Source organism: Muntiacus reevesi, chromosome 3 (genome assembly GCF_963930625.1).
Source record: "Muntiacus reevesi chromosome 3, mMunRee1.1, whole genome shotgun sequence".
NCBI lineage: Eukaryota > Metazoa > Chordata > Mammalia > Artiodactyla > Cervidae > Muntiacus > Muntiacus reevesi.
The window spans coordinates 244,847,590-244,872,047 of NC_089251.1; the positions used below are offsets into that span (position 1 = coordinate 244,847,590).

Consider the following 24,458-nt stretch of genomic DNA (forward strand, 5'->3'; position numbering starts at 1 on the left):
CAAAAAAATAAAGTCTGTCACTATTTCCATTGTTTCCCCATCTATTTGCCATGAAGTGATGGGACCAGATGCCATGATCTTAGTTTTGTGAATGCTGAGTTTTAAGCCAACTTTTTCACTCTCCTCTTTCAATTTCGTAAAGAGGTTCTTTAGTTCTTTGCTTTCTGCCATAAACATAATGTCATCTGCATATCTGAGGTTATTGATATTTCTCCCGACAATCTTGACTCCAGTCTGTGCTTCATCCAGCCTGGCATTTCTCATGATGTACTCTGCATATAAGGTAAATAAGCAGGGTGACAATATACAGCCTTGACGTACTCCTTTCCCCATTTGGAACCACTCCATTGTTCCATGTCCAGTTCTAACTGTTGCTTTCTGACCTGCATACAGATTTCTCAGGAGGCAAGTAAGGTGGTCTGGTAATCCCATCTCTTTAAGAATTTTCCACAGTTTAATCTGATCCACACAGTCAAAGGCTTTGACATAGTCAATAAAGCAGAAATAGATGCTTTTCTGGAACTCTCTTGCTTTTTCTATGATCCAACGGATGTTGGCAATTTGATCTCTGGTTCCTCTGCCTTTTCTAAATCCAGCTTGATCATCTGGAAGTTCACAGTTCACATACTGTTGAAGCCTGGCTTAGAGAATTTTGAGCATTCCTTTCCTAGCGTGTGAGATGAGTGCAATTGTGAAGTAGTTTGAGCATTGTTTGGCATTGCCTTTCTTTGGGATTGGAGTGAAAACTAACCTTTTCCAGTCCCATGGTCACTGCTGATTTTTCCAAATTTGCTGGCATATTGAAAGCAACACTTTCACATTTTAGGATCTTTTAGGATCTGAAATAGCTCAACTGGAATTCCATCACCTCCACTAGCTTTGTTCATAGTGATGCTTCCTAAGGCCCACTTGACTTCGCATTCCATGACGTCTGGCTCTAGGTGAGTGATCACACTATCATGCTTATCTGGGTCATTAAGATCTCTTCTGTATAGTCCTGTGTATTCTTGCCACCTTTTCTAAATATCTTCTGCTTCTGTTAGGTCTATGCCATTTCTGTCCTTTATGTAGCCCATTGTTGCATGAAATGTTCCCTTGGTGTCTCTAACTTTCTTGAAGAGATCTCTAGTCTTTCCCATTCTATTGTTTTCCTCTATATCTTTGCATCGATCACTGAGGAAGGCTTTCTTATCTCTCCTTGCTATTCTTTGGAACTCTGCATTCAGATGGGTATATCTTTCCTTTTCACCTTTGCCTTTAGCTTCTTTTCTTTTTTCAGCTATTTGTAAGGCGTCCTCAGACAACCATTTTGCCTTTTTGTAAAATGGTATGCAAAATATAGTATGCTATACTAGAAGTTAGGTATAAAAACACTGGATTTTTCCTATCTATTATAAAAATAATAGTAAGTACTAACTTGTTAAATATAAACCCTTTACAAAATATGCAGACTTTAATACAAAGAAAAAATGTCAGATACAGATCACAACTTTACTCACTTTGGCTCCAACACTACAGCTGCCCGTGCTCCCCGTGCTCCCACTCGCAACTCCTGTAAACCTAGCTTCCAGTAATTCTTGCCTTCTTGGATCCAGACTGTGAAGCTCATCCATTGCACCTATTAAGAACAACAACAAAAAAAGCACACTTACATATGTATTTATATACTTACATCTAAAATATATTTATGTAATTAGCTATGACAAACCTAAACAGCATATTAAAAAGCAGAGACATCACTTTTCCAAGAAAGGTTCATATAGTCAAAGCTATAGTTTTTCCAGTAGTCATGTATGGATGTGAGATTTGGATCATAAAGAAGGCTGAGTACTGAAGAATTAATGCTTTTGAACTGTGGTGCTGGAGAAGATTCTTGAGACTCCCTTGATCAAGGAGATCAAATCAGAAATCAACCCTGTATATTCATTGGAAGGACTGATACTGAACTGAAGCTCCAATACTTTGGTCACCTGAGGTGAAGAGCCGACTCTTGGAAAAGATCCTGATGCTGGGAAAGATTGAGGGCAGGAGGAGAAGGGGATGACAGAGGATGAGATGGTTGGATGGCATCATGAACTCAATGGATATGAGTTTGAGCAAACTCTGAGGGATAGTGAAGGACAGGGAAGCCTGATGTGCTGCAGCCCATCTGGTCGTAAAGAGATATGACTGAACAACAATTAATTTAAATGTAAATATAAACTTAACAAATTCTAAAAGCAGATGAATGTAAGGACTTTAAAGGTTTTTATAATGTCCACAATTATTTATCAAAATAACCTATGGTGGATTTCCAACACTTTTCAACTGCAATCCACAGCAACAAATATATTTTCACCCAAATCAACACACAGATACATACATTTTATATTAAAAGTTCCACAAATGTTTATTACTATATGCTGCAAGTGCCAATATTTTCTAGTCTATTCTAATCCATTAAAAAGGAAAAAATGCTGTTTGTGAGCTATTAATTTGATGAGCCATTAATGGACCCAAGTCCATAGTTTGAAAAAAACACCACTTCTCATAATGTAATCTCCCTACTCTAAGCTTATACAGAATTTTCCTCTAAGTGGTAATTCTACTTAAACATTTTGCTTGTATATAAATCATGACTTGGTTGTTTTGTTGTCATTTAGTTGCTAGGTCATGGTCCGACTCTTTTGCAACCCCACGGACTGTAGCCCGCCAGGCTCTCTGTCCATGGGATTTCCCAAGCAAGAATATTGGAGTTGGTTGCCATTTCCTTCTCCAGGAGATCATTTGATCCCTGGATTGGATGTCTCCAGCTTGGCAGGTGGATTCTTTATCATTAAGCCACCTGGGAAGCGCTCAATTTGTGACTTGACTGTATTTAAAACTGGGAAGACTCTTTTAACTGCCACGTCCAAAGATTTTTTGGTACAATGCTTTTAGTTTCTAGCAGGTAGACACAACACACACACAAATATCAAGCAGATCACTGAAGTAACATCTATTATTAAACAATAACCCTGAGAATTAAAGAGGGGAAAATGAACTCCCTCATGTAATCTCAACTATGCAGACTAAAGCACCACAAATTCTAGTTAAAGTTCAACTAAACTCTTAAAAATCCTCTCTTCATGTCTGCTAATTCTCTACTGATAAAACTTTAGGAGTGACCTAAGTGAGTCAAAGGGAGGTGGAGGATATTATCAGAATCCAGAACCACATGTGGAACATTTCCAAACTACACAAGACCCCTTTCATACACCCTGATGTTTTTCTCCTAGAAGTTAAGAGCTATTCCTATAGTCCTTAACCCTTTAAAGTTCCCTCAATACCGTCCACCTTCATCTGGAAGGAGGGCTAGAGGGATAATGGCCACCCCTCCATGTTTATTAGCATTTCTGCACCTGTATATATCTTCCCTGTCCATTCTTCATTCTTCCATCTTAGACAAAAAGGTAGCTAAGTCCCCAAACCTAAAGCCTTCATTTCTTGCTTTTGATCCTATTCCTTCTTGACATTCAAGGAATTTTCCATTTGCACGTATTCCTGCTCTTCTGTGTATCTCTCCCCTCCCTGCCTCCCTCTGTCTCACATATGTCTTTAAAAAAAAAAAAAAAAAATTGAAGCTTGAATTTTGTGCAGTTAATATCAGAAAATTTAATTATTTCCTTAAACTGGTGATTTTACAACCCTAACTAGTTTTAGGTCCCTAGAATCTGGTTTCTATCATAAGTATACTCCTGACAATGTGCTTTCAAGTATCACCAGTACCTCCTATTTTCCCTGATCCTGCTACTACATCAGAAATAGTCACTGTCAGGGGCTTCTGTGGTCATCCAGCAGTTAAGCATCCACCTTGCACTGTGATACACCAGTTCAATCCCTGGTCCGGGAAGATCCCACATGCCACGGAGCAACTAAGCCTGTCTGCCACAACTACAACTAGTCAGTCAGCATTCTATAGCCTACGAGCTGCAACTATTGAGCCAACATGCTACAACTATGGAAGTCTGCATGCCTAGAGAAACCACTGCAATGAGAAGCCTGCACCCTGCAACAAAGAGTAGCCCCTGCCTGCCCCAACTAGAGAAGGTTTGTATGCAGCAATGAAGACACGCCACAAGCAAAAAATAAAATAAATCTTTAAAATAAAAAAAAAACATTGTCAGCTGGTTGATAGATATGAAAAACATTTTAAGTCTTTGATTTTTATCCATTTTCTTCATAATGACTTGAGAAGCAGAAATGTTTAATTTTGAAGTGAAAACATCTAATTTTTCTATTTATGGTTATTATCTTTCTATTACCAAGAAAACTTTGCATGTCCCAAAGTGAAAAAACATAATCTTTTTAAGTTTTATGTTTTTCCACTTAGGTCTATGATTTATCCTAAATTAATATTTGTATATGGTAGGGGGTCAGGATTTTTTCCCCATATGCTTTTCCTGTTTTATTAATCCTCATTTATCAAAAAACAGAAGCAGCAAAATTCTGCATTCACCAATAGTTCTGGCGGTTTTCTCAAAAGCAAAAAATATATATATATATGGTACTAATATAAAGACAGACATGTAAACCAATGAATAAAATAGAGAGCCCAGAAATACGAGTGCCAAGACCATTCCATGGGGGAAAAAACAGTCTTTTCAACAAACAGCATTGGAAAGACTGGATATCCACAAGCAAAAATGTTAAGTTGAACCCTTCCCTAACACCAAATACAAAAATTAACTCAAAATGGATCAAATACTTGAATATAAAGACCTGAAACTGTAAAACTCATAGAAGAAAACAAGGAAAACTCTTCATGACACTGGATCTGGCAATGATTTCTTGGATATAAAAACAAAAGCTCAGCAACAAAAGAAAATATATGTAACTGGACTTTATCAAAATTAACTTCCCTGGTGGTCCAGTGGCTAATGTTCTAAGCTCCCAATGCAGGGGGCCGGGGTGCAATCCTTGGTCAGGGAACTAGATCCCATATCTGAACTAAGAGCTGGCACAGCTAAATAAATAAGTAAAAATTAAAATTAAAAGCATTTAAAAAAAACTAAAACACTTCTGTGCATCAAAGTGAAATGTTGCGGCTGCGAGCCATGTGCTACACAGGATTCAAGACCTTTGGAGGAGAGGATTTCGATCCGGGGCCAAAGACGATGTTTGACACTCAGAGGTTTTTGTTAACAATTTTACTACAGGGAAAATAGACAGAGAAAGCTTCTGACACACATCAGAAGGGGGCAGACAGAAGGCCCCATTGCTAGCAAGCTGCTGATCAGATGAGAGAGACACCTCAGGCTGAGGGGGTTTCACCAGGCCCCTGTCTCACAACATGCATTTTTAAGACAGAATACCACAAGGTGTGTCATTCCCGGTCCCCCCACCCCGCAAAAAAAAAACAGAAAAAAACAATTGACCTGAATACTGGTTTGTTGAGCCATTATCAGACTAGGTTTGAGAAAAGAAAAAAAAAAAAGTTAGTCATAGGCTGAACTAATTTGAAGAAAGGCAGACTGCAAAGCAAATACACAGTTTCATTAACACAGCTTAAGGAAAACATTTACATAAGGAAAACCCACTGGTTAGCTCAAGGTTTGAGAAAAGTCAGGTTCAGGCAGAGCCAGGTATCCTCAACAGAGAAGGGAAAAAGCCTGCCACTTGTGGTGTATTTCCTCCTGGCACTTGGGAACTTCTGGTCTTCCTACCTGTTAACCCTCTCAAAAGGATACTATCAAGAAAGTAAATGGGAGAAAACATCTGCAAGTCCTATGTCTCATAATGGACTGCTATCTAGAGACTGCAATGTGAGAAACCTGGGTTCAATCCCTGAGTTGGGAAGATCCCCTGGAGAAGGGAAAGGTTACCCACTCCAGTATTCTGGCCTGGAGAATTCCACTGACTATAGTCCATGAGTCTTGAAGATCTTATTTGTACAGTTCTTCTGTGTATTCTTGTCACCTCTTCTTAATATCTTCTGCTTCCATTAGGTCCCTACCATTTCTGTCCTTTATTGAGCCCACCTTTGCATGAAATGTTCCCTTGGTATCTCTAACTTTCTTGAAGAGATCACTAGTCTTTCCAATTTTATTGTTTTCCTCTCTTTCTTTACATTGACCCCTGAGGAAGGCTTTCTTATCTCTCCTCACAATTCTTTGGAACTCTGCATTCAAATGGCTATATCTTTCCTTTTCTCCTTTGCTTTCCCCTTCTCTTCTATTCACAGCTATTTGTAAGGCCTCCTCAGACAGCCATTTCGCTTTTTTACATTTCTTTTTCCTGGGGATGGTCTTGATTCCTGTCTCCTGTACAACGTCACGAAGCCCCGTCCATAGTTCATCAGGCACTCTGTCTATCAGATCTAGTCCCTTAAAGCTATTTCTCACTTCCACTGTAGTCATAAAGGATTTGATTTAGGTCATACCTGAATGGTCTAGTGGTTTTCTCCACTTTCTTCAATTTCAGTCTGAATTTGGCAATAAGGAGTTCATGATCTGAGCCACAGTCAGCTCCTGGCCTTGTTTTTGCTGACTGTTTTTCCATCTTTGGCTGCAAAGAATATAATCAATCTGATTTCAGTGTTGACCATCTGGTGATGTCCATGTGTAGAGTTTTCTTTTGTGTTGTTGGAAGAGGGTGTTTGCTATGACAAGTGCATTCTCTTGGCAGAACTCTATTAGCCTTCGTCCTGATTCATTCTGTACGCCATTTGCCTGTTACTCCACGTGTTTCTTGACTTCCTACTTTTGCATTCCGGTCCCCTATAATGAAAAGGATGTTTTTTTGGTGTTAGTTCTAGAAGGTCTTGTAGGGCTTCAAAGAACTATTCCACTTGAGCTTCTTCAGCGTTACTGGTCAGGGCACAGACTTGGATTACCGTGATACTGAATGGTTTGCCTTGGAAATGAACAGAGATCATTCTGTTGTTTTTGAGATTTCATCCAAGTACTGCATTTCAGACTCTTCCGCTGATTATGATGGCTACTCCATAATAATCATGATGGTGTGATCACTCACCTAGAGCCAGACATCCTGGAATGTGAAGTCAAGTGGGCCTTAGGAAGCATCACTACGAACAAATCTAGTGGAGGTGATGGAATTCCAGTTGAGCTATTTCAAATCTTGAACGATGGTGCTGTGATGATACTACACTCAATATGCCAGCAAATTTGGAAAACTCAGCAGTGGCCACAGGACTGGAGAAGGTCAGTTTTCATTCCAATCCCAAACAAAGGCAATGCCAAAGAATGCTCAAACTACCACACACTTGCACTCATCTCACACGCTAGTAAAGTAATGCTCAAAATTCTCCAAGCTAAGCTTCAGCAATACGTGAACCATGAACTTCCAGATGTTCAAGTTGGATTTAGGAAAGGCAAAGGAACCAGAGATCAAATTGCCAATACCTGCTGGATCATCGAAAAAACTAGAGAGTTCCAGAAAAACATCTATTTCTGCTTTATTGACTATGCCAAAGCCTTTGACTGTGTGGATCAGATTAAACTGTGGAAAATTCTTCAAGAGATGGGAATACCAGACCACCTTACCTACCTCCTGAGAAATCGGTATGCAGGTCAAGAAGCAACAGTTAGAACTGGACATGGAACAACAGACTGGTTCCAAATAGAGAAAGAAGTACATCAAGGCTGTATACTGTCACCCTGCTTATTTAACTCATATTACATCATAAGAAACACTGGGCTGGATGAAGTGTAAGCTGGAATCAAGTTTGCCGGAAGAAATATCAATAACCTCAGATATGCAGATGACACCACCCTTATGGCAGAAAAAGAAGAAGTACTAAAAAAGAGCCTCTCGATGAAAGTGAAAGAGGACAGTGAAAAAATTGGCTTAAAGCTCAACATTCAGAAAACTAAGATCATGGCATTCAGTCCCATCACTTCATGGCAAATAGATGGGGAAACAGTGGAAACAGTGGCTGATTTTATTTTTCTGGGCTCCAAAATCACTGCAGATGGTGACTGCCGCCATGAAATTAAAAGACGCTTACTCCTTGGAAGGAAAGTTATGACCAATCTAGACAGCATATTAAAAAGCAGAGACATTACTTTGCCAACAAAGGTCCGTCTAGTCAAAGCTATGGTTTTCCCAGGAGTCATGTACAGATGTGAGATTTGGACTGTGAAGAAAGCTGAGCACTGAAGAACTGATGCTTTTGAACTGTGGTGTTGGAGAAGACTCTTAAAGAGTCCCTTGGACAGCAAGGAGATCCAACCAGTCCATCCTAAAGGGGTGTTTTTAGTTTTTAGTCCTGGGTGTTCACTGGAAGGACTGATGTTGAAGCTGAAACTCCAATACTTTGGCCATCTGAGGCGAAGAGCTGACTCATTTGAAGAGACTCTGATGCTGGGAAAGACTAAGGGCAGGAGAAGGGGACGACAGAGGATGAGACGGTTGGATGGCATCACTGACTCAATGGACATGGGTTTCAGTGATCTCCGGAAGTTGGTGATGGACAGGGAGGCCTGGCGTGCTGCAGTTCATGGGTTCACAAAGAGTTGGACTCGACTGAGTGACTGAACTGAACTGAATAGTCCATGGGGTCGCAAAGAGTCGAACGTAACTGAACAACTTTACCTTTCACTTTCCATCCAGAATATATAAATACATCCTACAATTCAACAACAAAAACAATCCAATTAAAAAATGGACAAAGAACTTGAATAGATACTTCTCCAAAGATGATACACATCTGCCCAACAGATTAAAGAAATGGACATCAAAATCACAATGAGATACCATTTCATACCCATTAGGATGGCCACCATCAAAAAAGAAAACACAAGAGAAGATAACAAGTGTTAGCAAGGATGTGGATAAGTTTGAACTCTTGTGTGTTGCTGGTGGGAATGTAAACTGGGGCAGTCACTATGGAAAATGGTATAGAAGTTCCTCAAAAAATTAAAAATGTAATTATTACATGATCCAGAAAGCTTCACCTCTAAGTGTGTGGAGGTAGGTGCGAGTATGCTTCACTCCCAAAGGAAGTGAAAGCAAAGACTCAAATTGATATTTGTACATCCATATTGACAGCATTATTATTAACAGCCAAAAGTAAAGAGTACTCATAGTGTCCATCAATGAATGACTGAATGCATTAATAAAATATAGTATATACATAAAGTGAAATGAAATATTTGGTGTTAAAAATGAAGGAAATTTCCTTTCTACATTTGAAAGAAATTTAGGTTAGAACATAAATAAGCTCTGAAGACATTATGCTAAGTGAAATATGTGAAATATAAAAAGACAAATACTGCATGATTTTATTCACACAAGATTCCTACAGTAGTCAAATTCACAGAGACAGAATGTAGATAGTGGATGCCAAGGGATGAGGGGCATGGGAGAATATGGAGGTAGTGTTTAATGGGTACAAAGGTTTGCTTGGGGAAGATCAAGAAAGCTCTGGAGATGGTAGTCACTGAACTATGTATCTTAAAATGGTTAAAACGGTCCATCTTATTGACGCATATTTTACAATTCTTAAAAATAATTTTAAAAAAGAAAAAATAAATTGGACTTGTCAAAAATTTGAATTGGCTAGCTTAAAAAAATTATAAAAAAGGCAAGCAAGAGATTGAGGAAAAATGTTTACAAAATATGTATGTGCTATACATACTATGGGGTTCCCCGTGGCTCAAATGGTAAAGAATCTCCCTGCAATACAAGAGACCTGGGTTCGATCCCTGGGTTGGGAAGATCCCCTTCAGAAAGGAATGGCTACCCACTCCAGTATTCTCGCCTGGAGAATCCCATGGACAGAGGAGCCTGGCAGACTACAGTCCATAGGTTGGCAGAGAGTCGGATATGACTGAGCGACTAACACTTTCACTTCACTCATAGTATGTCCACACTTTGGCTTGGAAACTGGCTGCTGGCCCAGTGGAATTTAGCAGGGAAGAGGACATCAGTCCCTACTTTCGCACCAGCCACCAATGTGGTATTTTGCTTCCCACTGTTTCTGTTTCCTAAGATATATAGCTTCCTCTCCCCTTCATGAGGTGCTAGAGGAAGCTATACGATCAAGGGAAAACAAAACAATTAGTTTCTAATTGAAAACCCTTACTGGGCTTCCCTGATTAAAGAATCTGCCTGCAATGTGGGAGACCTGGGCTCGATCCCTGGGTTGAGAAGATCCCCTGGAGGAGGGCATGGCAACCCACTCCAGTATTCTTGCCTGGAGAATTCCCATGAACAAGGAGCCTGGTGGGCTACAATCCATGGGGTTGCAAAGAGTTGAATAAACACACAGAAAACCCTTACTAGAGTTCCCAACCTCACTGCAGTCCTTAATACCTTCTAACAAGTTTCTATGACATTTTAAAGAGTCAATATGTCCAAAAGCCCCTGGTCTAACTCCTGGCACATAACATATGCTTAACAAATATTAGAATACCTGTCTAAGGATCTAACAAACGTGACTACTAGAGCTTTCCTTCTCAAAATGTGTCCATTGATACCAACACCTGTTAACACCTTAGATGTGTAAAAAATGCAAAACCTTGGGTTCCACCTCAGACCTACCAAATCAGAATCCATATTTTAACAAGATCCTCAAAAAATTATGTACATCCAAGTTTGAGAAGCACTGCTGTAGAATAGAGGACACCACAACTGTTATAAAGAGCTTGATCACAAGGTATTTTGGTCCTTGCAGGCCACTGGGCAAAATTATGAAGAGACTTATGTAACGAGAGAAAAGCCTCCTACACATTTTCTAATGATAAAATGTAAGGTATAATGATATCTGTATATAGTATTTTATAACAGATCAGTCTGTTAATGGAATGGAATTGGAAGGAGGGGGGGGCGAAGGAACATTCCATCTAATTCAAGTTTCCTATCATCAAAATATAAGCACTCCTCTGATAATGATGATCAGATTTTATGGATTTATCTTTGAAAAAAATCTTTTCTAAAAAATAAGTACTGCCGTATGCTGATATTAACCCGGAAGCACATGATTTTAATTGAGCATATTCATTATTTCAAAGGCAGTTAGAGAAGTCTATTAGATTATTCTTGTGATATTTGCCTTTCAGTATGTCATTACAGTGCAGATTAATCACTTACAATTGAAGGTTAGATAGAAGTTCCTCAAGTGCACAATTAAATTGATTCTGAATTATGGAAACATTCTTTGCACTTGCATCAGTGTCTGAAAAAATGCTGCTGGAACTGTAGTTTGAGGTTGGAAAATATATTCAAGCAAATTCATGTGGGAATGAAGATCTCATTTTGACAGGATGAGAACTGTATAAAGCAGCCTGATGTTACTTGTAATTCAAACATCAGTTACCACTCAAAGACTTTACTGCAGCTAAATTTCACCAATGAATGCTCTTATGCCTTGTAATTTTACATTAAATTCATTTAAAAATATTTTCAACTCCATAGAAAAAGTTAGTTTCCAAAATCAATCAGTACTTGATAATAGTGATTGAGGGCTGTCCTCTTTGTTCAGAAAAATCTCCAACTCAGTCCTAAAATAAAAAAACTGCAATAAAATGTTACCACTGCTAAGCCAGTCAGGATATTCAGCTGCTAACAAAAATGTGCACAGCTGGTGCTAGTTAAGTCCATGAGAACAAACTGAGTTCACTGTTGACAATACTGATTCTGTAACACGTAATAAATTCACATATGTTCAGCAAAGTACCTGCTGATGAACTATACAATGAGTAACAGTAGGCTCTGAACACCTCACATTTTTACAAGCTTTGTGAGTGTGTCTAACTCAGTCTTTCCCTCTTTCACCCGTGTTTACCGTTACCAGCTGCAGCGCATCTGACCAGACTCCACCGCAGACTGTGCTCCCTCAACTCTGACAACACTTCTACCTGAAGTTTTCTACACAGAGGCTGATTTTTCTGCCACTTCAAACTTGGTACTGATGCCCCAAATCAACAACTGAGTAACATCAATAAAATCTGTGGATTCATCAAGAGACACGGAAAACCACTCTAAATCTTTTGCCTTGTTTTTAAATTGACTATTGATATTGCTTCAAATGTCGTCAACTCTTAAATCAACCGTTCTTGCCAAAAAGTTAATAGTCTAAACCAGATTTATTTTCTCTGGACACATTTCTTTGACTGCTGCAATCAAACACAATTTAATTAACTCACCATCAGTAAATAGCTTTCTTTGCTTGGCTAATGAATGAGTTGCTCAGAAACTTATTTTGGTGGCAGCCTCATTTTCAACTTTTTATGAAGTTACACTGTAATGAAACGTTCCATTTTAAATGGACTGTTACTTTAAAAGTTTGAGAGTTAAGAATGCTGTGATGTATGCTTAATCTAGTAATGTCAATATATACTCCATTCTTAAACCACAGCTACAGTGTCACTACAAAAGATAAAAACAATTTTTTGCTATCTAAGTCAATAATAAAATAATACACGCTTCACCGTGCCTTAAAAAGCACACCACTCAGAGTTCACTGTTCTCTATTTTTCTTGTTCTGACATGATGGGTATGCATATATAAATACTGAAAATTTTATTTAAAATAATGGAATATTACAGACTGGAAATACACATGGCACTCAAAATACTGTCAAGGTGTAACCGCAGCACTGAGATTCATAGTGAACCAAAGCAGTAGGAAGTAAAGAGAATGCCATACAGGATCTCTGTCACAACTACTCAGCTTTGTCATTATAAAGCAAAAGCAACTGTTATTCCAATAAAATTTTATTCATAGGTACTAAAATTTGAATTTCACATGTCACAAAATGTTAAGTCTTTTGATTATTTTTTTTAATCAGGTGTCAGGTCATTTGCTGACTCCTGTTATAGCTAACACGTTTCAAAAGTTTTAATCTTTCATGACATCAAACTGTCATTTCTAATACATCCAAAATTTGGATCCTTATCATAAGAAGTGAGATTTTTCTTAAGAATAGGTAATTTTACTATGATCCATTAAATTCTTCAATATACAATAAATGTTTATACTTTTGAAAAAAGAAAAAATTACAGAAGATACTATAAAAACCATACCATCCTTAAAAGAAAACCCCATCCCAAAATACAACCACTTATCTCCTAGTTATGCTACTATTCTTACTAAACTGGTCCCCACAATCTATCATAAACCCAAAACTTCACATAAAATATATAACAAGAGATGTCACTACTCAAATTAGAGCTCAATCACATCCTATTTTAAGAAGAACAACGTTAAGAAAGCAACATAAACAAAACCACAATTTGACCCACTAGAGTCTGTCATGGTCCCTTCTAGTACATTTTCTCTTTCTCTCCCTCTCTTTCATACATACATTCCCAAACTCACTCAATACATGTTAATTACTATAAAAATACTGTCTCCGAAGGAGGTCATTCTGAAATAGGATACCTATATTTGGACATATTAGCAGCTCTGGTTGGTCAACACTACTTTATTTAGCACCTATTTTTAGAAAATGAATCAATTTTTCATTATGCCATTTTTAAGTGACCCGAACTCTTCATCTTCCTTAGCAGATGGTCCAGAAAAAAAAGAAAAAAAATCTAGAAAGCATGTTTTCAAAAAGTTAAAACCAGAACATCAGTTAACAAAAAGTAAAAGAAATGAGTTTGTTCAATAAGACACTTTTAATATTAGATTCAACTGCTACTCAGCTATTACTTCACATTTTTTTAAATTCAAAACTTCCTTTACTCTGAAAATATTTTAATTCATTCTAGATTTTGTTACTTTTCATATTACATATGATAAGTTGATTTATACAGAACAGTAAAGTCTTTCTTCAATTAATACTTTTCACATTATGCCTGATAAGGCAGAGAACTGTAGATTAAAAATAGAAATATAATAAAGTTAGAAAAATTTTCAACAAGATAAAATATTCCATTTAAATCATTCCTTTTCATTAGTTTTTAAAATGCATTTGAAAGTACAGGAAACAAAAAGAATTCAACAAGTTTACACTGTTGAACACTCTAGAATTACTTTTGACTCATCTTTAAACATCCACTCTAGCATGGTTAATAAACAGAACATACCTATTTTCATATACAGTATCTTGCATCACATATTTAATGGATATACTTATTATTTTTGTTGAATACATGGCATTCTATCATTTATTCCATTGTCTGATCCTCTATTTAAAATCAAACATTCTAATTTTGGGGCAGTTAAATGAACATGTTAAATGAGCTATCAGAAGAGTAGCCCGATTTATTTCCTAATAAACTTTCTCTCCCAGGAATCCAATGAAAATATCACCTACATTTTTATAATGATTCAAAATATTAACATTTGAACATTTAATCCATTTAAAATTTAACTGTATATATCCAGAATTTTTTCCAACAGTTAGTAAATATAATTTCTCACAAATTCAACATTTCCTCACTGATTTGAAATACCTCTCTAGTCATGTATCACATTCCAATATAAACATGGATGTGTTTCTGTACTTAATTCAATTCTGTTCACTAAACTATTTCTGAACCATATATATCTCCATCCTACCTCTCTACACAAATATTTGTGTATTGTATATATACACATAAATATTTCACCTACAATGACCGAAAAAAGTAAGCATACAAAGCCAGATTCCTGAATCTATTCTATTGATTCAGTAACACAAGACTGTGATATAGACAAAACAAGTCTGATCTAGAATCACTCCAAGTCAGATTAAAATACCTTAAAGATAAGAGGTGAGATATTAAACACTTTAATTTATAACCCTTCCAGCAAAGGATTCAGACAACCCAAGACCAAATTTTAATATATGTACCTTGCATCAGAAGTAAGGCACAGAGTTTTTGTTTAAGCTTCTATATTGTCATGACCTTGGAGCATGAGAATAATTTAATTTCAATTTTATTCTTATAAATAAAAAAAAGTTTGAGCTAATTTTTCTTTCATCAAAAATAAAACACACACACAGACAAGTTGTGTTAAGTATGGTCAAGTCCCTTTCCCTCCCCATGTTTCAGCTTCTTTATGTATAAAATGGCGATAATATAAGTATATACCTTATAGTTGCTAAAGTAAAACAAGTAGTTTTACTTTACCTGACACTAAGTAGTCAATAAATGTAAATATCTATGTATGCTAAAACACAAGTGCTAAGTAAACACTACCATGTATAATGTATATAAGCTCTCTTCCAGCTTTTCCCCTTAAGTCAGAAGTTCCTGGTAGGTTGAATGGCATATACTTCAATGCCAATTTCTTTCATGTATTAACAACATAACTAACTCCTTTCCCTCTAGCTTAAAATAATTTACATTAAAAATCAATCTCTGAATAGCACTGAAACATGTATATTATCATATGTGAAATAGATCACCAGTCCAGGTTCAAGGCTGCTCAGGGTTGGTGCACTGGGATGACCCTGAGGGATGGGATGGGGAGGGAGGTGGGAGGGAGGGTCAGGATGGGGAACACATGTACACCCATGGAGGATTCATGTCAATGTATGGTAAAAACTACCACAATACTGTATAGTAATTAGCCTCTAATTAAAATAAATTAAAAAATACATGTTAAAAAAATAAAATCAATCTCTGCTTCCATTTATACACACACATATATATAATCTTAATACTAGTCTATTTTTCTATTTTACCATATACTTCTTTAAAAGATAATGAGATTGAGACAATGAGAGACTAATGCCTTTCGTTAGAACTTACATCCACTCAACTAAGCATCCTTGTTCCAAAAAGAACAATCCAAAAGGAGGGGGATTGTTCCAAAAGAACAATCCAAGAGTATGAGTGAGAAAGAGTGCATGTAGAGACAGCACGTGATTACACATGTAAGAAGGAATATTCTCTAAAATTACATCAGTCTACCATAATAATATAATGCATGTATATATTTTAATAAAATTTAAATTTCTTTACAAACTTAATTTCAACTTAACTTCAACTTGTATGCTAAAATTGATGAGTACTGAAGCTGCCTAATGGGTACATTAAGGTTCACTGCAATATTCACTCTACTTCAAGAAATTAGATTTTTCTCATAATAAAAAGGTAACTTTTATATTTTTCCACATTTTTGTGAAGAAATTTGTGTTTAAGGGCATTTGCAAAGTTAAGAATCAGAAGGTTATCTGGGGCTTCCTTGGGGGTACACTGGTTAGGAATTCACCTGCCGATGCAGGGGATGCAGGTTTGACCCACAGTCCGGGAAGATCCCACATGCCCCCAGGGCAACTAAGCCTGTGTGCCACAACTACTGAAGCCCTTGAGCCCTGGAGCCTGTACTCCATGGGAGAAGCCACTGCAATGAGAGGCCCAAGCACCAAAACTAAGGAGCATCCCCTGCTCTCCGCAACGAGAGAAGCCTACACACAGCAACAAAGACCGAGCACAGCCAAAAATAATAGTTAAAACAGAGAAGAAAGAAAGTTACTTGGACCCACTGCTACTGTCAAGACCCTACACTACTTCCTGTTATTTTATATTTTCTTGTTCTTTCTTACTCTCTCTCCCTTCTTCCCTTTTTTCTTTCACTGTTTCCTTCTTAAACAGATGATGCTCTAAGTTCAAGCAAAACCTGGGGGTCTAGGACGTTACACACCTTCTTCCTAAACTGCAGCATTCTGAGCAAGGAGTTGGGCTCACTCGTTCAGTCGTGTTCGGTTTTTTGTGACCTCCAGGCATGAGGACTGGAGTAGGTTGCCATTTCCTACTCCAGGGGATCTTCCTGACCCAAGGATCAAGCCCATGTCTCTTGTGCCTCCTGCACTTCAGGCAGATTCTTTCACCACTGTACCAACCTGGGAAGCCCAAGACACTACGCTGCTTACTGCTTTCTACCATATGTTCTTCCAATCACACAAAAACAATTTTCCACATTATTATGTTTTCATGAACATTACTTCCATGGCTACCTAACATTCCATTAAAAGGATGTACATTAATGTTTAATTAATTGATGACTCAAGTGGTTTCTAATATTTTGCTATTAAAAATAGTGCTACAACACACACCATCCTACCTAAAATGTTTGTTTGAAAGTAGGGTTATTTCCTTAAAACAATGACTCCTGAAGCGTGACAGGAAAGACAATTGTAAATATTTATTCTCTCTCTCCAGACTCACCCCAGCTATCTCCATCCACAGTCAATAAGTAACTATGCAGAAAAAGCTTAAACAGTGAACCTGAGGATGCTATCCCAGCAAAGAATATTCTCACCTTTAACTAATAAGGGTTGCTCACAGTGCTGAAATTATACAGTGTACTACAGCTAGGAAGAAGATGCTCCAGAGCACTATAGCTAGGAAGAAGATGCTCCAGAGACTTTTGAGTGCAGAGTAGTCTCCAGCGGACTTCCCTGGACAGACACATTGCACACAGCTTGCTCAAATTTCACTGCTGGGGGAAGTGTGTTCACTCCCTGCACCCTCTCTTGTGAGGGAGAGAACACAGGGAAGCCTGAATATGGATCCCAACAGGCTCTACCTACGCTTTTTCCCCTTATGATCCAGCTGTTCATCTTTACTATGTCACCATAATGTATCTCAAGTATGAACAGAACTATAGTGTAAGTCCACTAGTCATTCTATTAAAACTGACACAGTATCTGAAGCCCAAAGACAACTCCAAGACAGGCTGAAAGACCACCTGGTCACTAGTGAGGCCCCAGGTTGATAGCTCTAGGCAAGGACCAGCAATTATCCTACTTTTTGAGGTTATGGAGAACCCTCAAAGTAAGGTAACATTACATATCTCCTCCCATGCCAAGACAGATTAAATGCTTCTTAGTTCTGAAACTCCTTGGCAGACAAGTCATTCTGAGTCTGCAGCTGTATCAAAGAGCAGGTTATTATCCTCCTCTCAGAAGAATATAGCTCCAGAAGAATAGCAACTGGGAAAGAGGCAGCCGAACAGATTTGTTCTCTGAAATATCAGATCTACTAAAGAATGACCAACACATAGAAGACTCAGTAAGTATTTGCTGAATAAATATATAAATATTCTCAGTTATGCTATTACAAAATCCTCAAATTCAAGAAACCTAGTCAACAAAACATAACTAAATTTGTATCTCAGTTCCACCACCTACTAATTCTGAACTTGTTCCCTCAAGTTTCATAGAATGAAATAGTCACCTAAATGGCACTTTGAAGATGAATGTAATACTATGTATGTATAAGCTCCCTATAGCATAGAACAGACAAATGACATGACAGATTATATTTAGAAAAGCAAGGAACTACAATTTCCTAGAGATAAATGGGTTGTTACTGTTGTTCAGCCATGTCTGACGCTTTGCAACCCCATGGACTGCACCACGCCAGGCTTTCCTGTCCTTCAACAATTCCCAGAGTTTGCTCAAACTCATGTCCATTGAGTCAGCAATGCCACCAACCATCTCATCCACTTTCCTCTCCTTCTCCTGCCTTCAATCTTTCCCAGCTTCAGGGTTGTTTCTAATGAGTTGGCTCTTTGCATCAAGGAGTCAAAGTATTGAGCTTCAGCATCAGCACCATTCCTTCCAATGACTATTCAGGGCTGATTTCCTTTAGGATCGACTGGTTTGATCTCTGTGCTGCCCAAGGGACTTTGAACACCACAGTTCAAAAGCATCAATTCTTAGGCGCTCAGCCTTCTTTATGGTCCAATTCCTATATCCACGAAGGACTACTAGAAAAACAACAGCTTTGACTTGACGAACCTCTGTCTACAAAGTAACATCTCTGCTTTTTAATATGTTATCTAGGTTGGTCATAACTTTTCTTCCAAGGAGCAAGCGTTTTTTAATTTCATGGCTGCAGTCACCAAATGTGGTGATTTTTGGACCATAAGAAAATAGTCTGTCACTATTACCATTGTTTCCCATCTGTTTGCCATGAAGTGATAAGACCAGATGCTATGGTCTTCATTTTTTGAATTTTGAGTTTTGAGCCAGCTTTTAAGCTCTCCTCTTTCACTTTCATCACAAAGCTCTTTAGTTCCTCTTCACTTTCTGCCATAGGGGTGGTATCATCTGCCTATCTGAGGTTATTGATATTTCTTCCAGCAATCTTGATTCCAGCTTCTGCTTCCTCCAGCCCGGCATTTAACATGATGTACTCTGCATATAAGTTAAATAAGCAGGGTGACAAAATACACCCTTGATGTACTGCTTTCCGTATTTGGAACCAGTTGTTCCACGTCCAGTTCTAACTGTTGCTTCCTGACCTGCATACAGATTTCTTAAGAGTAAGGTCAGGTGGTCTGGTATTCCCATCTCTTGAAGAATTATCCACAGTTTATTGTGATCCACACAGTCAAAGGCCTTGGCACAGTCAATAAAGCAGAAATAGATGTTTTTCTGGAACCCTTTTGCATTTACAATGATCCAGCAGATGTCGGCAATTTGATCTCTGGCTTCTCTGCCTTTTCTAAAACCAGCTTGAACATTTGCAAGCTCATGGTTCATGTATTGTTTAAGCCTGGCTTGAAGAATTTTGAGCTTTACTTTACAAGTGAGTGAGATGAGTGCAAGTGTGCAGTAGTTTGAGCATTCTTTGGCATTGCCTTTGTTTGGGATTGGAATGAAAACTGACCTTTTCCAGTCCTGTGGCCTCTGCTGAGTTTTCCAAATTTACTGGCATACTGAGTGCAGCATCATCACAGCATCTTTTAGGATTTGAAATAGCTCAACTGGAATTCCATCACCTCCACTAACGTTGTTCATAGTGATGCTTCCTAAGGCCCCTTTCACTTTGCATTCCAGGATGTCTGGCTCTAGGTGAGTGATCACACCATCGTGATTATCTGGGTGGTGAAGATCTTTTTTGTTCAGTTCTTCTATGTATTCTTGCCACCACTTCTTAATATCTTCTGCTTCTTTTAGGTCCATACCATTTCTGTGCTTTATTGAGCCCATCTTTGCATGAAATGTTCCCTTGGTGTCTCTAACTTTCTTGAAGAGATCGCTAGTCTTTCCAATCTATTGTTTTCCTCTTATTTCTTTGCACTGATGACCGAGGAAGGCTTTCTGATCTCTCCTTGCTAATCTTTGGAACTTGGCGTTCAAATGAGTATACCTTTCCTTTTTTCCTTTGCTTTTTGCATGTCTTCTTTTCACAGCTATTTGTAAGGCCTCTTCAGAGAGCCATTTCACTTTTTTTGCATTTCTTTTTCTTGGGGATGGTCTTGCTCCCTGTCTCCTGTACAACGAACGTCAAGAACCTCTGTCCACAGTTCATCAGGCACTCTGTCTATCAGATCTAGTCCCTTAAATCTATTTCTCACTTCCACTGTATAGTCATAAGGGATTTGATTTAGGTCATACCTGAATGGTCTAGTGATTTTCCCTACTTTCTTCAATTTCAGTCTGAATTTGGCAATAAGGAGTTCATGATCTGAGCCACAGTCAGCTCCTGGTCTTGTTTTGGCTGCCCATATAGAGATTCTCCATCTATGGCTGCAAAGAATATGTATTCAATCTGATTTCGTTGTTAACCATCTGGTGATGTCCATTGTAGAGTCTTCTCCTGAGTTGTTGGAAGAGGGTGTTTGCTCTGACCACTGTGTTCTCTTGGCAGAACTCTATTAGTCATTGTCCTGCTTCATACTGGCTCAGCCGGTAAAGAATCTGCCTCAACACAAGAGACCTGGGTTCAATCCCTGGTTTCGGAAGATCCCCTGAAGTAAGAAATGGCAACCCACTCCAGTATTCTGCCTGGAGAATCTCATGGACAGAGGAGACTCCAGGTTACAGTCTATGGGGTCACAAAGAGTCAGATGTGATTGAGCGATGTAGCACAGCACACATGTACATGTTGTCTACAGGATACGTACTTCATACCTGTGGACACTTACAGACTGAAAGTAAGGGGATGGGAGAAAGTATTTCACACAAATGGAAATCATAAGAAAACTGGAGTAGCAATACTCATATCAGAAAAAAATAGACTTTAAAACAAAGACTGTTATTAGGATTCAAAGGACACTACATAACGATCAAGGGTTCAATCCAAGAAGATATAACAATTATAAATATATATGCACCCAACATAGGAGCACCTCAATATGTAAGCAAATACTAACGACATAAATGGAGAAGTTGACAGTCACACAATAATTAAAACACTTTCATCAATGGACATACCATCCAGACAGAAAGCCAATAAGGAAACGTAGGCCTTAAATAACATTTTAGACGTAATTAATACTTATAGAGCATTCCATTCAAAAGCAGCTGACTACACATTTTCCTCAAGCGCACACAGAACATTCTCCAGGACTCACCACCAGCTGGGCAACAAAAGCAAGCCTGGTAAATTTAAGAACACAGATATCACATAAAGCATTTTTTCTGATCGCAATGGTATGGGTTTAGAATTAAACTAGAATAAAAAATGTCTAAAACACAAACATGTGGCAGCTAAACAACATGTGACTAAACAATCAGTGGATCACTGAAGAAATAAAAAAATACCTAGAGACAAATGAAAGCACAACAGTCCAAAACTTATGGGATGCAGCAAAGGCACTTCTAAGATGGAAGTTTTTATCAATACAGTCTTACCTCAAGAGATAACAAAAATCTCAAACAAACAACCTAACCTTACACCTAAAACAACTAGAGAAAGAACAAATAAAACCTGAAGTTAATAGAAAAAAGAAAATCATAAATATCAGAGCAGACATAAATGAAATAGAGACAAAGAAAATCATCACCAAGATCCATGAAACTAAAAGGTTCTTTGAAAAGATAAACAAGATTGATAAACCTGTAGCCAGACTTATCAAGGAAAAAAGAGAACTAAAATCAAATTAGAAATGAAAAAGAAGTTACAACCAACTCCACAGAAATACCAAGAACCATATGAGACCACTATGAACAAGTGTATGCCAATAAAATGGACAACCTAGAAGAAATGGACAAACTCTTAAAAAGATACAGTCTCACTAGACTGAACCAGGAAGAAACAGAAAATGTGAACTGACCAATCTGTTGAAACCGTGATTAAAAACCTCCCAACAAACAGAAGTCCAGGACCTGATGGCTTCACAGGCGAATTTTATTAAACATTTAGAAAAGAATTAACTCTTATCCTTCTGAAACTGTTCCAAAAAGTCAAAGAGGAAGGAAAACTTCCTAACTTATTTTATGAGGCCACCGTCATGCTGATACCAAAATCAGACAAAGATACCACAAAAAAATTACAGCCCATATCACTGATGAACACAGATGCAAAAATCCTCAACAAAATACTAGCAATTCATATCCAACAATATGTTAAAAAGATCATACACTGTGATTAACTGGGACTCATCCCAGGGAAGCAAGGATTTTTCACCATCCGCAAATTAATGTGATACATCATATCAACAAACTGAAGAATGAAAACCACATGATCATCTCAATAGATGCAAAAAAGATTTTTGACAAAATTCAGCACCCATTTATGAGAAAAACTCTCCAGAAAGTGGGCAAAGAGGGTACATACCTCAACATAAGAAAGGTCATATATGACAAACCTACAGCTAGCATCATACTCAATGGAGAAAAGCTGAAAGCAAGCCCTTTAAGATCAGCAACAAGACAAGGGTATCTACTCTCATCACTTTTATTCAACATAGTTTTGGAAGTCCTAGTTACAGCAATCAGACATGACAAAGAAGTAAAGGGAATCCAAACTGGAAAGAAGTTGCTAAACTGTCATTGTTTGCAGATGACACAATACTATACATGGAAGATCCTCAAAATGCTATCAGGAAACTGCTAGCACTCATCAATGAATTTGGTAAAGTTGCAAGTTACAAAATTAATCCACATTAGTCTGTTGCACCTATACACTAACAACGAAAGATCAGAAAGAGAAATTCAAGAAGCAATTCCATTTACCATTGCATCAAAAAGAATAAAATACCTAGGAATAAACCTATCTAAGGAGACAAAAGACCTGTACTCTGGAAACTATAATATGCTGATGAAAGTAATCAAAGAAGACATAAACAGATGGAAAGATATACCATATTCATGGATTGGAAGAATCAATAAGTGTCAAAATGACTAAACTACCTAAGGAAATCTACAGATTCTATGCAGTCCCTATCAAATTGCCAATGGCGTTTTTCAAAGAATTAGGACCAAAAAAACTCAAAATTTGAATGGGGACACAAAAGACCCCAAAGAGCCAAAGCAGTCATGAAAAAGAAAAACAAAGCTGGAAGAATCAGGCTCCCTGGCTTCAGACTATACTACAATGCTACAGTCATCAAAACAGTATGGTACTGGCACAAAAAACAGAATTACAGATCAAGAGAAGAAGACAGAAAACTCAGAAATAAGCCCATGTACCAACAGTCAATTAATCTATAACAAAGGAGGCAAGACTACATAATGTCAGAAAAACAGTCTCTTCAACAAATGGTGCTGGGAAAACTGGACAGTCACGTGTAAAAAAAAGAAGTTAGATCATTCCTTAACTCCATACACAGAAATAAGCTGAAAATGGATTAAAGACCTAAATGTTACACCAGTCACTATAAAACTCTTAGAAGAAAACATAGGCAAAACATTCTCCCATATTCCACAGCAACATCTTTTTAAATCAATCTCCCAGAATAATGGAAATAAAAGCAAAAATAAACAAATGGGAGCTACTTGACCTCAAAAGCTTTGCAAAGCAGGGAAACAATAAACAAAAGGAAAAAAAACCCAAAGACTGGGAGAAAATATTTGGAAATGATGTGACTGATAAGGGATTAGTCTCCAAAATTTACAAACAGCTTATGACAGTTAATAGCATCCAAACAAATAACTCATTCAAAAAATGGGCAGAAGACTTGAATAACCATTTCTCTAAAGAGGACATACAGATGGCCAAAAAGGACAAGATGTTCAACATCACTAGTTAACAGAGAAATGCAAATCAAAACTACAATTAGATATCACCTCACATTGGTCAGAATGGCTAACATCAAAAAATCCACAAACAAACGATGCAAAGGTGTGGAGACAAGGGAACATTGCTGCACTGTCAGTGGGAATGAAACTGGTACAGCCACTATGGAGAACATTACGGAGGCTCCTTAAAAAACTAAAAATAGAGCTACCAGTAATCCCACTCTTGGGCATATATCCAGAGAAAAACATGGCCTGAAAAGATACATGCACCTCAATGTTCATTGCAACACTGTTTATAATAGCCAAAATATGAAACAACCTAAATGCCCATCCACAGAAGAGTGGAAAAGGAAGATATAGTATGTATGTGTATACACATATATATGATATATAATGGAGTATTACTCAGCCATTAAAAAGAATGAAATAAGGCTATTTGCAGCAACATGGATGAATCTAGGCAGAGTTATACCAAGTGAAATAAACCAGACAGAGATGGAGAAATATCATATGACATCCTTTATATGTGGAATCTAAAAAAGAAGTGAGACAAATGAATGAACTTACAAAACAGAGACTCAAACAGGCTGAGAAAATGAACTCACTATTGCCGGGGGAAGGG

General features: G+C 37.7%; 1 protein-coding gene across 3 annotated transcripts in view; it reads right to left on the bottom strand.

Moving 5' to 3' along the window:
• TLK1 (tousled like kinase 1) overlaps positions 1-24,458 on the bottom strand; it is a 160,931-nt gene that overhangs the window by 106,855 nt on the left and 29,618 nt on the right. For 2 of the 3 annotated variants that reach the window (XM_065931742.1, XM_065931741.1), the window contains exon 2: positions 1,500-1,618. In XM_065931742.1, the coding sequence (XP_065787814.1) occupies positions 1,500-1,618 (119 nt within the window). Of the gene's footprint in view, positions 1-1,499; positions 1,619-24,458 lie in introns of those variants that run through there. The other variant, XM_065931744.1, reaches the window with a different exon arrangement.